Below are 16,703 nucleotides of genomic sequence, written 5' to 3' on the forward strand. Positions count from 1 at the left end.
TTCTATATTATATACCCCTATGCTCATTCTTTTATCCTTTTTTTTTATTATCAATTTCAGCTTTATCATTTTTTTATAGAATTCTCGAAAGCTTCATTTGATGACATTTTTATTGATATTCTACCTCTAATATTAAAAAATATACGTGTCCTAAGAGTTTTCTAAAGATCCTCATTGCTAATACAATTATGTTCCCTAATACACAAACAACTCCTAACTATATTATATAATAAGAAATAAAGAATTCATATCTTTCATTATACTAGGCTCATCCTTCGTTATAACTATGTCCAACATCAATTCGTACCTTTCTTCCTAACAAATAAACATGGGTCCTGTGAATGCAATTTGTAATTGTTGCATATTGATTATACTATATTCACACGAAAGTTCTATTACACATTCCCTATAAGTTGATGCCCATATATGCTCAATTATCATAGATATCTCTTTTTTAGATAATTCTTGCATTTTTATTCTACTTTCAAAAGTACAGAACATTCAAAATAAATTCTTAATGATTTAATATTGAGTTTCGGAGTTCCTTCAGGCATTTTCATTTTAAAAAATTGATTATCGTTCTTTACCTTAAATGCATAGAATTTAAGAAAAGATACTATATCTTTAAATATGTCTAATGCAAGATTATTTATTTCTTTCTCCATTATTTTAACTATTAATCCAACGTAAATTTTGGTTGTGTCAGTTTCAATTTTCCTGTTGTCTCCAATTAATTTATTAATTGCCTATTCAATGACTTCACTAGAATATTGAACAAACATATTAACAAAGAGCATGTAGAGTTACCTATACTAATTTAATGAATTTAAATTAAGTTTTAATTCTACAAATCAGTAAAATGTTTTATATATAGTCAACTTTACTGAGTATTTATTGTTTTTAAGAGGTATTTATTTACCTTAATAAAAATTCTATATTTTATTAAAAATATAAACCCTCATTACTTATCAATTTTAATTACATATATTTTATTTATAATATTACAAGTGATGTTTAGCAATTCAGATACATTTTTCTCAAATTAAAAAACATAAATAATTAATAAAATATAATATAAATTATAAAAATACTACAGAACACAAAAATTTTATTATCATTAATATAAAACTTTCATATATAAGTTTAAGCAAAAATATACAAGAAGCTTTTTGTCAACAATTCTTTCTTCTGTACTTCAACAACTTAAAAATCATTTTCAAAAAAAAATTAATATATTTTTTTTTATATATTTTTATTTACAAAAGTCAAACAAAAAAACTAAACATTTTTTTCTTTTCTTATTTATATCTTACATGGCTAACTATTTATCTTCCATACAGCTATTACTTTTTATTCTCAAAAAGATTAATGATGCCTTTTACTAACTAATTACCAAAGACTTATTCAGAATAAATAACTGAATTATTTTATGAAAATGAGATAACTACAATGTTGTAATGAAGATTAAATTATTCAGAAAGCTACTTAAAAATGTAGAGGAATGCGTAAAATGTATGGGAAAATTATTAAATGAATAATGGAAAAACAACATATGAGGGTTTGTTAATTTATTCATCAAAAATTGTAAAGAATATGTTGATGATTGTCTACATTTTGGAGGATCTAATGGATTTAATATTAAGGATCTATGAAAATTTTTTAAATTATGAATTCCATGTAATTGTTTAACAAAGACACCTATTAAATTACCTAAAAACAAGAGACTCTTTTATTAAGGATTTTCAATACTTTCACTAAATAGTGTATAAAAGAAATAAAACTATCATAAAAGCTCAAAAATTAGTTCAGCGAATAAAAAAAGAAAGAAAAAATTTAGAAAAGGGACAAATAAAATCTCTAATAAATATTAGTGTTTATCAGAGAAAGGTTATTTTAAAAAAGATGGCGTACGTTATAATAAAAAATATGTTAATTATAATATGATAAGACATTTATCACTGGTATGCAAGAATAAAGTACTTAGGAATAGGAAAAATGGAATTAAAGGCATAATAAGAGATAAAAGATATGAAATTAATTTTAAGATGATTAATAATGAAGCTTATTTAAAAATAAATTGAATTAATTCAAAAATATTTGTATAAATAGAAGTAGCGTATTGAAAAACAAAAATAAAGAGTAAAAGAAAAATATCTATGTAGTAAATCAAAAGAGAGAGATGAAGAAATTGTTATAAAAAGAAGTAAGATTAATAATATAAGTAAGAAAATAAAATCAAATGAAACTACATAACAAGGGGGGGATACGGAAGAAAAGAAAAAAAATGAGTCATTTGTTAATAGATCACAAAATGGTGAAAGAATTAGGGGATTTTGTGTAAATAACGAGCAAATAGTTGAAATAAGCGAAAATAAGTATATGTTTTGTTAAATATTGGAACCTAGTTATGTACATTATCAGTCTTATCTATCAAAGAAATTGGCATAGAACCTGATTTAGCAGCTTTACCAATTAAAGTTTGGGGATTATTCAATGGAAAAAAGGTACAAATATCCCAAAGAGCCTTAATTAATACGAAGTCTTTCATTAAGTGATCCAAGGAAAGATTTTCTATAATAAATACAGAAAAACCACCTATTATAATTAATGGTATAGTAACTAATTAGAATATTTTATTATGAAAATTAATGAAAGTCAAATATTTATAATGTAAGTTAAACCAGAAGAAAAAGATAATTCTGTTGATAAATAATATTAAAGAACTTTTTTGTACAATATTTAGATGAATAAATAAAATAAAAATATTTTATTTTTTTCATGCTTAATTACAGGTACAGTATGCAATCATAAATACATGTAATAAAAAAGAAGTATATAAAAAAAAAAGGTAATCCTAAAAAAAAACTTTTTATTAATCTTTTTTTCTGGGATAATATTCAAATTATTATGGAGTGTATATTTTTTTTTAAGTTAAAATATGATATTGGAGAAATTAAATTTGGAGCGTTGCGTAAACTAAACTAAAAGAAAAATAATTAGCTAAGTAGTATTTGATTTTAATAAAAATAAAGATTTTTAAATTGAAATTTTAATTAAATTAAAATTAAATTAAGTGCAGATTACATTCTCTGTATTAATATTTTTCTTTAGTGCTAGCAAAGTCAATGAACAAGTAATTAATTAAGTGGAGAAACACCTAATTAAGACATTATAAGAATTTTATTGATAAAACTTATTTGATATCTCAGTAGAATAATGATAAATTAATAAAATTATTAGAATCCAACTCATTGCTCTAAATAAATAAGATTAAAGGAGTATAATGTAAATATAAAGTTTCTACTCAAGTATCCGGAAAACCTTAGAGATATATCCTTAGACCTTTAAGTAAGGAAATATTAACTGAAGTGAACAGAAGTATTGACGAAATAATAGAAATAGATATTTTAAGTAGAGTTGATAATACAAGATGGATTTTACCTATGATGTTAGTTTGTAAAAAGGGTGGTAGTGGATAATCACCATATATTATCGGTATTTTAATAAATATATATTGTTGATATGTATGTTTTATCACATATGAAACATATGTTTCAAACGTTTTATGGTACTAAATAGTTTTCAAAAATACATCATAAAAATTAATTTTAGAGTATTACATTATGAGAAACTAGTAAAAAATATACTGAATTTATAGCATCTATGTGCGAAACATTTATATTTAATGTATTAATATTTGAATTAATAACTATTCCTCACAGTTTTAAAAAATAATAGAAAATATTTTTATGAACCTAAATTAAGAAAGTTACATAATTTTATGTGACAATAATATCATCATTTTTACAGAAACTATGTTTTAATATTTTAAAGCATTGGGCGGAGTATATAAATTGCTTATTGATAACAATTTAGGGATAAATGTGGACTAGTGTGAATTCATCAAGACTCCTATAGCATATTTAGTACAGAACATTGACAACAAAGTAATTAGAACTTCAGTGAATAAGGAAAAGACAATGATTTAAATAGAACTACTTAAATCTAAGAAACATCTAAGATAATTTATAGGAGGTGCTAATTATTATAAAAATTATATTAAATACTTTTCTGAATGGGCTTCTAAAATAGTTACATTATTAAGAAGAAAAAATATATATGAAATCGAGAATATTCCCAAGCATTTGAGCAAATAAAAGAAAAGGTGACTGAAATAAATTATCTATCATTTCCTAAAACGTAACCTTGTACTGTTTATATTAACTACCCTGATAACGTTATATAAGATGAATTGACACAAATAAATGATGGCATTGGCTAAACGAGATTTATTTATTATACAACAAAGGAATTAAATGATGTTCAACAGAAATAGAGAACATTAGAAAAAAAATTATTTTCAATAGTCATAGATTGTGAAACATTTTATTATCATATTAAAACATTTAAATCATTTATTAATAAATATTATAAAAGAATAATAGAAGCATATTTTATTAATACTGGAAAATTATATAGACAAATGATAAACTTCAAAATTTAATTTAGAATTTGAACACATTGGAGGAGTTCAAAATAGTTTAGTTTATTGAATTGCTACATCAGTATGCAGTAAAAATGTTATCCTAATTATATGGTGTTGTATTTTGATAGTCCTTTAAAAAAGTGAGAAGACCCTTATTCTATAATTTCTTACTAATAAATAGTTGATACTACACGAAAAAGTAAGAATTATGTATCAATATATGTTTCATGGAAAAACTACTTGTCTATTCATTATAGGAAAGGACTGTTATATATATCATAATGGTATAGAATTAATTTAAAACAATAGTTTTGCAGTAGTAAATCCTCAGGACATTTTACTGTCAATAAAATTTTAAAAAAAAAATTCAATGTCGTGTTTGGTGATCTAATATTAGTTATAATATCGAAGAATATGTTACAAATTTTCTAGTTTGCAAGGTAATCCATAGTAGAAAATTTAAGGCTAAAAAGAACCACGCTTTAAAGAAACCTAATATATTTGATAATGTTTCTTTAGATAACATTGACTTTATGACATATAAAGAATAAGAGTATTTTATATAAGTAGCTACCGATCATTATTTTCTTATAATGTTAACTACTGCCATTAAAAGAACGTTTATTGCTGGTGATGCGATTTCTATGATGAAAAATACCTATATTCCTGTGTTTTTATACCGAAGGAGTATTTTAACAAGCCGTGATTCTATTTATATGAGTCAAGAATTTAAGAATATATAGTCAAAGAATTACAAATAAAATTATACAATACTATTGTTTATTATACCCAAGGAAATAGTATTAATGAAAATTATAATGAGAGTCTTGATTATTTAGTTAAGATCATATGTGAAGAAAAAGGTATATCTATTGAAAAAGTAGTGATAAATGAAGCATTGATATATAATAATGTGACTTATGGATTTATAGGAAAAACAATACATTTTATTATTCTTTGAATGGATTGTATATATCCTCGTTTTTAAAGATTATTAACAGAAAATATATTAAAGATAACAACTATTTATTTAAATGATATATGGAAACAAATGCATAAATATATGAATAAGCTTAGAGAAAAACTAGTGCATGTATTTAAAGATATAAATAATGTAAAAAATAGTATAATTTCATGGATTGTCAAAATATTAATAGAATAATTTGAAGCATCATAGTTGTAATAATTAATACAAACATTATTGATCTTTCTCACATAGAGTAACCAGAATTGAAGACGGAAAAATTTAAGAAGTATCTGTATTCCACAGAGTTAAAGAAATTCAAATCCCACCTTCTAAGATCAAATTGTTAGTTAACAGTCCACAAAATATATATGAGACACAATTAAAAAAATTTTAATAGTTACTACCATGAGCAATAATAAGAGTCTGAATTTTACATAAAAGTTGAAACCTGAAAGTTATTTTGATATTTGTGCAAGAACATTTCTTCATATGATATTAACAAGAGTAATAACAATAATAAAATAAATTAAGATATAAGAAAGAGACTTGATATTATAAAATAAGATTAAAAAACTTAGCATGAAATTTTTATCTTTATCTGTGTAGAAAATTGTGATCAATAAAGGATATAAATAACTCTTTTGACATTTTATATAATAATGGATTGTTTTTAAAGATTGCTTATGCATGCAAGATAATTAATATACCTATACAGAGATATGTCTGAAGACATATGCAACAATATTTTGTATACATAGAAATATTACAAAATGATTTTCTAAAAACATGTGTCTTCTGAAATGCAGTAGTTATTTATGAATATATTTATGATAAATGATCTATATTATAAAATAATTTTGTTTGTTTTTTTTATTTTTTAATTTTTTGAGATAGAATTAAGAATGTTTTTTTTTTACAATTTTTAATAAAAACTATTGAGAGAAATAATTAAAACTATGATGTAAGAAATAAATATGTTTATTTTATTGAAAACAAAAAATTATATAAAAGGTATATAATTATCCATTCAATTTTAAAATAAAGAAATTTAGTAGGTATCTCTCTACATATTCTTCATTAATTTGACCATTCATAGTACTATAAAATAAAAGCCTTCGGATGGTTAATAAATTAGTGTATTATTTTTCACAAGTAACATTTATTCATAATGTTTTATATGTTGTTAAATAAAAAAATTCATTTTTATTCAAATAGATATTTATTTGGAAAAATTATATTAAAAAAAATAATAAAGATAGGTAAAAACTGTTTATATTAATAATATAAATATATATAATGAAAAACAAATATTAAAATGTTAAATGAAATTATTTATATCAATAAAATATATAAACAAATACCTATTTATTCAATTAAATATTTTTTTATATAAAGTGTATTCAATTAAATTAAACATTATAAAATGCGCAAATAAATAAGTAATTTAATCTATAAAAAAATAAATGAACAAAATAAATATATTTTTTAATTATACTAATATGTAAATTCTTATAAATTAAATATTCTATTTTTTTCCTTATATATGCATATATATATATATATATGTTACGGACATTAAAAAAAAAGCTGAATAAAAGTTAGATTATATTTGATTTTTTAATAAAAGAATGAAATAAAGAAAAAAAATTAAAAAATTTTAATTCAACATAAAGTTATTTAGAAGTTTCCTTTTATGTGAATATTAACAATAATTCATTATTCATAATTAAAAGATACAAAATTATTGTGGTATATTACACTAATGACAATAATAATATATTTATACTTAATTGAAATTGTTAAAGGATTTTTATTCCATAATAAACAGTTTTTTTTATAGTGATAAGATAATATTACTTATGTTTTTTTTCTTCTTACAAAAAATTATATCACATAGATAATAATTTAGTAATGTATCTAAATAGTATAACATTTTTATTTTATTTCAATTCTTCCAACAAAAATTCATCAATTAAATTATTCGTATAATATAACAAATGTAAAAATATTTCCATATGTCCATTATCTTTTTCATTCATTTCTTTTTTTGATAAATAACGAGCAAATGCTTTATGAATTTTTCTTAAAAAAGTCAACAACGTATAATTTTTATCTGTAATAGTACTCATTAAGTCATGTAAAGATGATATATCACTTTTTAAAGCATTATATAAACTTTTATATACTACATTTAATTCTACATCATTTATTTCATCTTTTAAAATTTTTAATTGTACGAGAAATTCATTCCGTAATTTTTGTGATGAATGTGTTTTTTTAGATAAGCATTCTATATTTTTTTTTGATAACATTTTTCTTATTGTTTTATAGACACTTTCAACTTTATTATGCTGAGTACGATAAGATGAGTATCTTACTAATTTCATAAGGGATATATGCAAATTATGTGCAATATCTTTTTTAGCTTTACTTCTTAATAAAGAACCGAAACTCGTTTTACTTACATTCATTTCTTCGGAATTAATATTAAAAAACGCACAGGTTCTTTCACAAGATTCTGAAATATACTTTTCTTCCTTTAATAAAAGCTCTAAAACAATTTCTATAACTTCTTTCATGAAAAGATTATTCTCATCTATTTTTAATTTATTTCTATTATTTTCATTTGTTTCTTGAAGAAAATGAAAAATAATTTGTAACATCTTTATGTGATCTAAACTAGATATATTCATTTCTTTTAAATTTTGTGTAGAAGCACGCATTTCTGCTCTAGTCAAACCCAAGTCATTCAAAGCTGAATTTATATAACTTTGAGGATTATAAGTTGTATACATATTTAATGACAAAGTAGTTAGAGACTTTTCAATACATTCTAACGTATTTTTTATAGATTTAAACATTTTAAGAAATGCAGGTATTTCATCATTTGATGGCAGTAAAAATGTACCAAAAAGTATACGATTAAAAGTGAATTCATTTATAACTTTTGATATCATTTTGACGGTATTAATATATAATGTAATCTTTTTTTGTAAATCCTCAAAAATTTTTATGATAGTATCTAAAGAATTAAATATTTCATGTAAATTAGTAAAGGGCTTTTTTAACTTGTTTTTAAATGGCAACGAACAAACACTTAATTTCTTTTGTATATGATAATTATGTTCGTTAATATAAACGTAATGAAGTTTAATTTTATTCAAATCTTCTTCATCAGCATTTTTTAGTTCCCTTTCTATAATATTTTTTAGTATATTAATATTTGAATTATAACTTCCACGGATAATATTATACTTTTCTTTTAGTACTTCAAATATTTTCCTTAAATGGGGAATTATACTTTGTGAAAGTTCACTAGATTCCATTTTAAAAATATTTTTTGAAATATTTAAAGCAAATAATTTAATATCTGTGCTTCTAACAATATTGTTTTCTAAATTGCTCGTAAAACTTTCATCCTTTAAATTAATCCCATATTCATCATCATGATTTTTTTTTTTTTTTTTTTTATTATTTTCACTCTCTTCTTCTTGTTTCCTTTTTAATAATATTCTTTTTTCTTGTGTAGTATATTTATCATATGAGCTAGAAGAAAAAATAAAAAATGTTATGTATGTATAATGTTTAAAATAAGAAATTATATATATATGCATATATACAAAGAAAAAAGAAAGAAGATAATTCATACCATTTGGAGGTAGAAGCATTAGATGAATTCTTTATCATGTGAGAGCTATCCCTTAAGTGATGATCACTGTCTTGTAAATATGGAGCAATATTATTTAAATCAAATGTTTCTCCTAAATTAGCAAGACGGTTTTGTGAATCAGTGGTATGGCAAGGTAAATTATGGTGTATCTTGTTTGATTCAGAATTTATATTCTCTGAATCATAGGTTGTTCTTTCTAAATTAGAGATATGATTCTGTATGCAAGATATATCATTTTGTGAATTAATGGTATTGTGTTGTGAAATAGATAACATATCTTGTGAATCAGAGGTATTATGATCCAAAGAAGAGGTATTATTTTGTGAAGATATATAATCTTGTAAAGAAGGGTATAAACCTTCAAAATTAATGTTTTGAAATAAAGTAGGTTCTACTTGGTGTAAATCACATGAAGTGTCTCCGGACTCAAGCAATGAATTATGTAAGTAATTTATATCTTGGGAACAAAATATGTTTTTTTCCAATTCATAACTAGTACCCTGTAAATTAGATTCTTCTTTTTTAAAATCATGAATTACATTCTGTGAATTTAGAATAATATCTTGTAAATCTTCAATTAAATGTTGCAAATCGGAACTAGTATCCTGTAAATTAGTTTCCTCATTATGAAAATTAGAACTCATATCCTGTGAATTCAAAATATCTTGCAAATCTTCACTTAAATTTTGCAAATCGGAATTAGTGTCTTGTAAATTAGATTTTTCATTAAAAAAATCAGGAATCATATCCTCTGAATTGAAAATATCTTGTAAATCTTCACTTAAATTTTGCAAATTGGAATTAGTATCTTGTAAATTAGATTCTTCATTAAAAATATTAAGAATATCCTCTGAATTCATAATATCTTGTAAATCTTCACTTAAATTTTGCAAATCGGAACTAGTATCCTGTAAATTAGATTCTTCATTAAAAAAATCAGGAATCATATCCTCTGAATTCATAATATCTTGTAAATCTTCACTTAAATTTTGCAAATCGGAACTAGTATCCTGTAAATTAGATCCTTTATTATAAAAATCAGGACTTACATCCTGTGAAGTATCTGATATATCTTTTAAGTACAGTAAAAGTTTCTTAATTTCATTCTCATCTTGAATTTCATCCACTAAGATAGGTAATTCATTATTGTTACCTTTGATTTGTCTAGAAATAAAAATAAATAATTAAATGAATATACATGTATATATTTAGAGAAAGGGTAATTTTAAAATATAAGAATTTTTTTTTTAAAATTAAAACTTAAAATAAAATATGTACTCTTTTAAATTGGGACTTTTTTCACTATTTTTAATTTCTTGTGAAATAGTAATTTTTATTAATATACAAAGTTGCCAAATAAAAAGGAAATATATGTTGCATAGCATTTGTTCTAAATCTATAACTTTAATCTTTCAGAAATAAATAACATTGAACCACACATAGTAATTTTACAGTTACATAATCAATAAAATTAATTTTATTTTTTAAAATAATCTCTAAATATGTTTTAACTTTTTTAGTAAAAAATATTTCTCTATTTTTCATATTTTTAAAAATAAACATATTCTACTAATTATTTTTTCCTTTAATTATCATTTATTTATTGATATGTATACATATATATATGTTTTATCTAGTAAATGATAGAATGCTAAGCGACTTTTGAAAATATAGAATTTAGTTCTTTGTATGTTACTATTTAATATATTAATTTGACAAAATTCAGATATAAAATAAAATATTAAAATAAAGTTCAAAGAATCAAGTTAATTTATTAGTGTATATATAGAAATTTCTACCTTGTTGTATAGAATATGATTTTAAATTACATTCATAAATCTATCTTATAGCATTCTATTTTATTATAATATTCTTAATTTAAAATTTTTCATCATAATTCATTTCTAAAAATTTAGAAATGTAATTTATTTTATATTTTTCCTTTTTAATACACTTTTTGAAGATTTTATTTAGAATGGTATATATATATTTTTTTTTTTTTTTTTTTTGCTATTAGATTCAAACATATATTGTACTTGATTTTAAGAAAAATAAATAGAAAAGTAGGCTAATTCATACTTGTTAAAGAAATTCAAACTAATAATATTTCTTTAAAAATGCATGCATGTAATGTGATATATTAAAAGCTAAAAATTATTTAATTAAATTGAAATTAAATATAAAAATTTTATTTATCTCAATCAACAAAATTAAAAAAAAAATATAATTTAAAATTTTTTTTTTTTAATAAAAATATTATTTTTTTATGGAGATGACATAAGCAATATCATTTTTATTTATTCAAATATACTAACATAAAATGCATTAAAAAAATAAAATGAAATAAAATGTAGAATTAAATTTTTTAATAATTATAATTTTATATGGGGAATAATATTTATATAATAGAAGTTGAAAGAATAAAAATGTCATAATTTTGATTACATATCAATTATAGTAAAAAAAAATATATATGGATAAACATTTATCAAATTATTAGATAATTAAAATATTAGTATTATTATTATTCTCTTTATATTTTTTAAGAGGAACATTTGGCAAAATTAAAATTATAAATTTTTATTCTAAAAAATATGCGAAAGAAATTAAAAGAAAAAAATATATTCAAATAAAAGTTGCATTTGATATGCAAATATTTATCTAGGATGTTTTGTAAAAAATTTCGCAAAAATAATTAAAAGAGATAAACATAAAAGGGAGTATCTTTATATTAATATTTCTCATACTTAATTGTGGGTAAAACTTAAAGATTATTAACAATAGTAAAACAGAAAGTTAAAATTTTTATTTACGTAACAAAATTAAGACAAATAAAAAATCAAATTATAAATTGTGAAATTTTATCTATTACATTTTTTATGAACAAATTTTTTTCTTATTTATGTTATGCACAAGATAATTCAAAGTAAATTTTTAAAATTTTTTCTTTATATTTAATGTTAATTTGACAAATTAATATTTTAGCACATATAAAATTATGTAAAAATAGTATTAAAAAAATTTTAACATTTCTGATGTTTTATGTTATCTTTTTAAATTAATTTATAGAGAAAAAATATATTTATCAAAAAGTTTTTATATGTGCAAAATTTTTTATTAAAACTTTGCGTAAAACGAAAAATTAGATTAATATTTTTAAATAATATTTTATATTTCTTTTTTTTTCTCGAATAATTACAAGAATTAATAATATTTTAAGGCATGTATAACAGCTTAAATAATTCTAAAAAACAAATTGCATATAACTTATTATTAGGAAAATGTTTTTATAAGTTTGTGAAAAAAAAGTAGCTAAATATAATTTTATGTTTTAATTATTATTCTATAGAATTTAAAAAATAAACACATGAAACTATTTATCTTTATTCAATATTGCAATTGCTATCTTTGAATATAATTAGAGAATCCAGTTTTCTTCTTTTGAATTTTTATGTGTAGTTTTTCATATATAAATAATATTCAAATAAAAATAGGATTCATACGCAATAACATAAATACATACAAATTAATATATATATATATATATATATATATATATATCTCATATTTTTTAACAATTCTTTTAAATTGAAATTATGTTGACATAAGAGATGCTATTTAATAAAATATCAGTTTATTTTATAAATCTTTGATGAATATTCTGAAAGTTTCATATTCGGGAATTAATATAGAGAATGAACAAAGGAATTATGTAAAACTATGAAGTTATTACACAAGTGATTTTTAAAATATATATATTTTATTTTCTCCATCAAAGAAATTTATGAAAATGGAAATTGTTATTTATCCTTTTTAATAAATCAAAGTATAATATTAATTATCTTATTTACTTTTTTTCCATTTTTAAATAATATTCTTGCTTTTCATATTATTGTTACATAAAAACATAATTTGTTGTATATAAGTATATTAGCCTTTTATATAAATAAATTCATATAATCATCACTTTCATCAAATATGTAACTTATTTAGTGATTGAACTAATTTACTAATTTTATTAGTTATAAATTATAAATCTTTATAATAATTATGTAATGAATATGAAACGGATTTCATAAATACAACTTCAATTTCATTTCTTTTAATTACTACACATTTTGATAGAGTAATAGTTTTCAACTATAAAATAAAAAAGGATTATATAAATTTTTTTTATTCTATTTTAGTCATTTCAAACAAGTGATATTGAATTATATATGTATGCATATTATTCTATATTACTTACAATAGAATGAAAAAAACATATTATTACCTTAATTTTATGATAATTTTAAGAATAATATATTAAGTTATATTGTTCTACATTTTATATATTTCTAGATGGTATCTACTGTTACCTTATCATTTGATTTGTCTGTTTTCCAAATAAAAAAAAAGGAAACAAAAACATCTTTTTATAAAACACATTTAAACTTTACAATGTTTATTTTTTTTTTAATTATTGTAATTATATTATTTTAATAAATGTAGATACATATTTTATAAAAAAAAAAAAGTAAAAATGACTTTTCTATAAAATTTTTTTTTATTGTGCATTTTGACATAAATAATAGATGCTTAGAAAAAAAATGTTCTAAGATTTCTTTTAATATTAATTATCTTATTTTTAATTGATACTTGTATTTAAATTTCTTTTCATTTTACGTGTCTTATAAATCATACTATTGCTTCCATTTTACCGTTTTTATTTAAATGTAATTAATTTATTAGGTAAAAAACTCTCAAACACTACAATTTTTTTATTTTAATTTCTTTATAATATTAAAATTATTATTATTATTATTATTATTATTATTATTATTATTATTATTATTATTATTATTATTATTATTATTATTATTATTATTATTATTATTTTAATTTTTTTTTTATTTTATAATTTAATAAACTCACAAACAGCTAAAATATTGTTATANTCTCAAACACTACAATTTTTTTATTTTAATTTCTTTATAATATTAAAATTATTATTATTATTATTATTATTATTATTTTAATTTTTTTTTTATTTTATAATTTAATAAACTCACAAACAGCTAAAATATTGTTATATTTTTATTAAACGTTTATTATTTTTTCTAAATTATTTATAAATTTATATCAACTAAAAAGGAAACTACTTTTTAATATAGGAATTAAGATGTTTTAATAATTTAGACTTGGTAAATATAAAAAAAAAGAGAATGCATTAAATTAAAATAACTATATCGAATATTAATTTATTAATGCATAAATAAAAAGAAAATTAAAATAAAACTACAAATTTTGCTTAATAATTGAAAATAATAACACTGTTGAATTTATCTATACATATTTATTAAATGTTGTAATAATACTATATTTTTTTTAATATCACTAAACTTTTATTTTCTCTAATTGTAATTAAAATAATTACTAAAATTATGTTCATCATAATTCGGAGGAATTACTTTTGTTTTGTTAAATTTTATAAGTAAAAAAAAAAAAAAATTAACTTGAAATAAATGGTAATTTTATTAAGAAATATATATATATATATATATATATATATATATATATATATATATATATATATTACTTTATAATCGATAAATTGTAATAATTAACACTTGGATTTCAAAAATATGAAAAAATGGAAAATTATGCAAACATATATATCATACATAAGAAAACAAATTGATAGTAGAAAAGTTTAAGAAAAATACTAGTAATAGTATTCATTATGAGTAATTTAAAATAGAGAAGATACAATAAAAAAAAATCACTGAAGTTGTTTAAAAATATTTGAAAGTAATAACTAAGGAACAGAAAAACAAAAAATTTAGCTTATTCATTTAGAATTCTCACTTAAAAATATTTATTAAAGTAAATAACTTATAATTTTAATTTCTTTATAATTAATTCTCTATTGTTTTGTTTTTTACTATACTTCATTTAATTTCATTAAAATGAAATATTAATATTTTTCATTATATAAATTTGTATTAAGAAAAATTGATGATTTTAATAAATAGTGAGATATTAGAATGAAATAATCATATAGTTGCTTATTTGTATCAACTATTTAATTAGTGATTTTATTTATTTTCTTATTTATGTAAAAAAATATATATTTTTTCATTGAACGTTTTTTATTATATCATAGAATTTTTTTTTTTATTATTTTCTGACTTTTTTATTCTTGATTTTTTATTATTTTTTTTTAGAACTATAATAATTTAATTGAAAGATTATCTTTAAAGAATAATTTTAAATTAAAGTTATTATTTTATGTTAGTTTAATGTTATATGTCAAAGCATGCATAACCGAGTTAAAATAAATCAATCATAATTTTCAAGATAATTATACAAGTTGTTCGCACAATATTATAGAAATCATAATTTATAAAGAAAAATTTTATGACTATCTACTTAATAAAACTATTTATTATATATATAAAAATATGTAAATGCCATATAATTATATTGAATGTAAACTTTTATATTTAAAAGTTTTAAGTATATAAATATAATTTATACGAAAGAATGATTCTAAGAATAAGAAAAAATAAAAATAAATTAACAAAAAGAATAATATTTTAAGATAAAATGATAAAGTTGAAAATTATAATATAATAAATATTTTAAAAAATATAGGACAAATCATTTTATGAAGTTAAATAATTTTAAGAAAATCAATCATATATCTTATTTATTAATAAAATTGACATTTTTAAATACTTGATAAAGGAACATTAAGTGAAATATTATCTTTAAATACAAGTATTTGGAAAAATATATTATTAATATAATTAAAATTATTATCGTATGGATATATGTAATAATAATAAAAAAAAATTTTTTTTTTTATTCTTGTATGTTTGTTGATGACTATAAGTGATCTCTTTTTTTCAACAATTTTTTTATTTTTAGCGAATTATATTAATTGATGATGAAAATTAATCTGAGTGAGAATTCATTTTGTACAGAATTATAAATTCATGTAGGAAAAATAATTTTTATATAGCTAATGATTTTTACATTGAAAATCCAAGTTTTTACAAAAACATATAATTTAATGGTATTTTCAAATTCTTTCTAAAAAAATAATTTATTCATTACAAGTAATAAAAATATAAAGTTAGTATATAATTATTTAAGGGATAGTGCTTATCATATGAAATAAGTTTCTTATTTTATGTTATGCGATATAGTTATATAAAAATTACGTATTCATTACAAAAGTATTTTTATAATAAATAAAATTAATAGAAAATACATTATTTATTAATTGCCTATTCATTGACCTTACTAGAGTATTTAATAGACAGATTAATAAAGAGCATATAGAGTTACCTATACTAATTCAATGAATTATGCTTTAATGCTATAAATCAGTGAACTATTTTATATATAATATACATCTTTTAGTATTTATTGTTCTTAAGAGTCATTTATTTACTTTAATAAAAATCCTATATTTTTATTAAAAATTTAAATCCTCGTTAATTATCTATTTTAATTACATATATTTTATTTATAAGGTTATGAGTAATGCTTAACAACTCAAATACATTGTTCTTAAAGTAATGTACATAAAT

General features: G+C 19.7%; 1 protein-coding gene across 1 annotated transcript, besides 4 other annotated features; it reads right to left on the minus strand.

Moving 5' to 3' along the window:
- Nucleotides 1–1,133: part of a repeat region that runs on past the window's edge.
- A 703-nt stretch (nucleotides 1,134–1,836) lies between these two features.
- Nucleotides 1,837–2,694: a repeat region.
- Nucleotides 2,695–3,159: 465 nt separating this feature from the next.
- Nucleotides 3,160–6,029: a repeat region.
- Nucleotides 6,030–7,393: 1,364 nt separating this feature from the next.
- PGAL8A_00194400 (surface-associated interspersed protein (SURFIN)) lies at nucleotides 7,394–10,508 on the minus strand (the record flags this gene model as incomplete). Its single annotated transcript, XM_028670628.1, has 3 exons — nucleotides 7,394–8,999; nucleotides 9,103–10,287; nucleotides 10,402–10,508. The coding sequence occupies 3 exons, from the start codon at nucleotides 10,506–10,508 to the stop codon at nucleotides 7,394–7,396; spliced, it is 2,898 nt and encodes a 965-aa protein (XP_028527362.1).
- Nucleotides 10,509–16,384: 5,876 nt separating this feature from the next.
- Nucleotides 16,385–16,703: part of a repeat region that runs on past the window's edge.

The sequence above is a fragment of the Plasmodium gallinaceum genome (assembly GCF_900005855.1).
Source record: "Plasmodium gallinaceum strain 8A genome assembly, contig: PGAL8A_v1_75, whole genome shotgun sequence".
NCBI lineage: Eukaryota > Apicomplexa > Aconoidasida > Haemosporida > Plasmodiidae > Plasmodium > Plasmodium gallinaceum.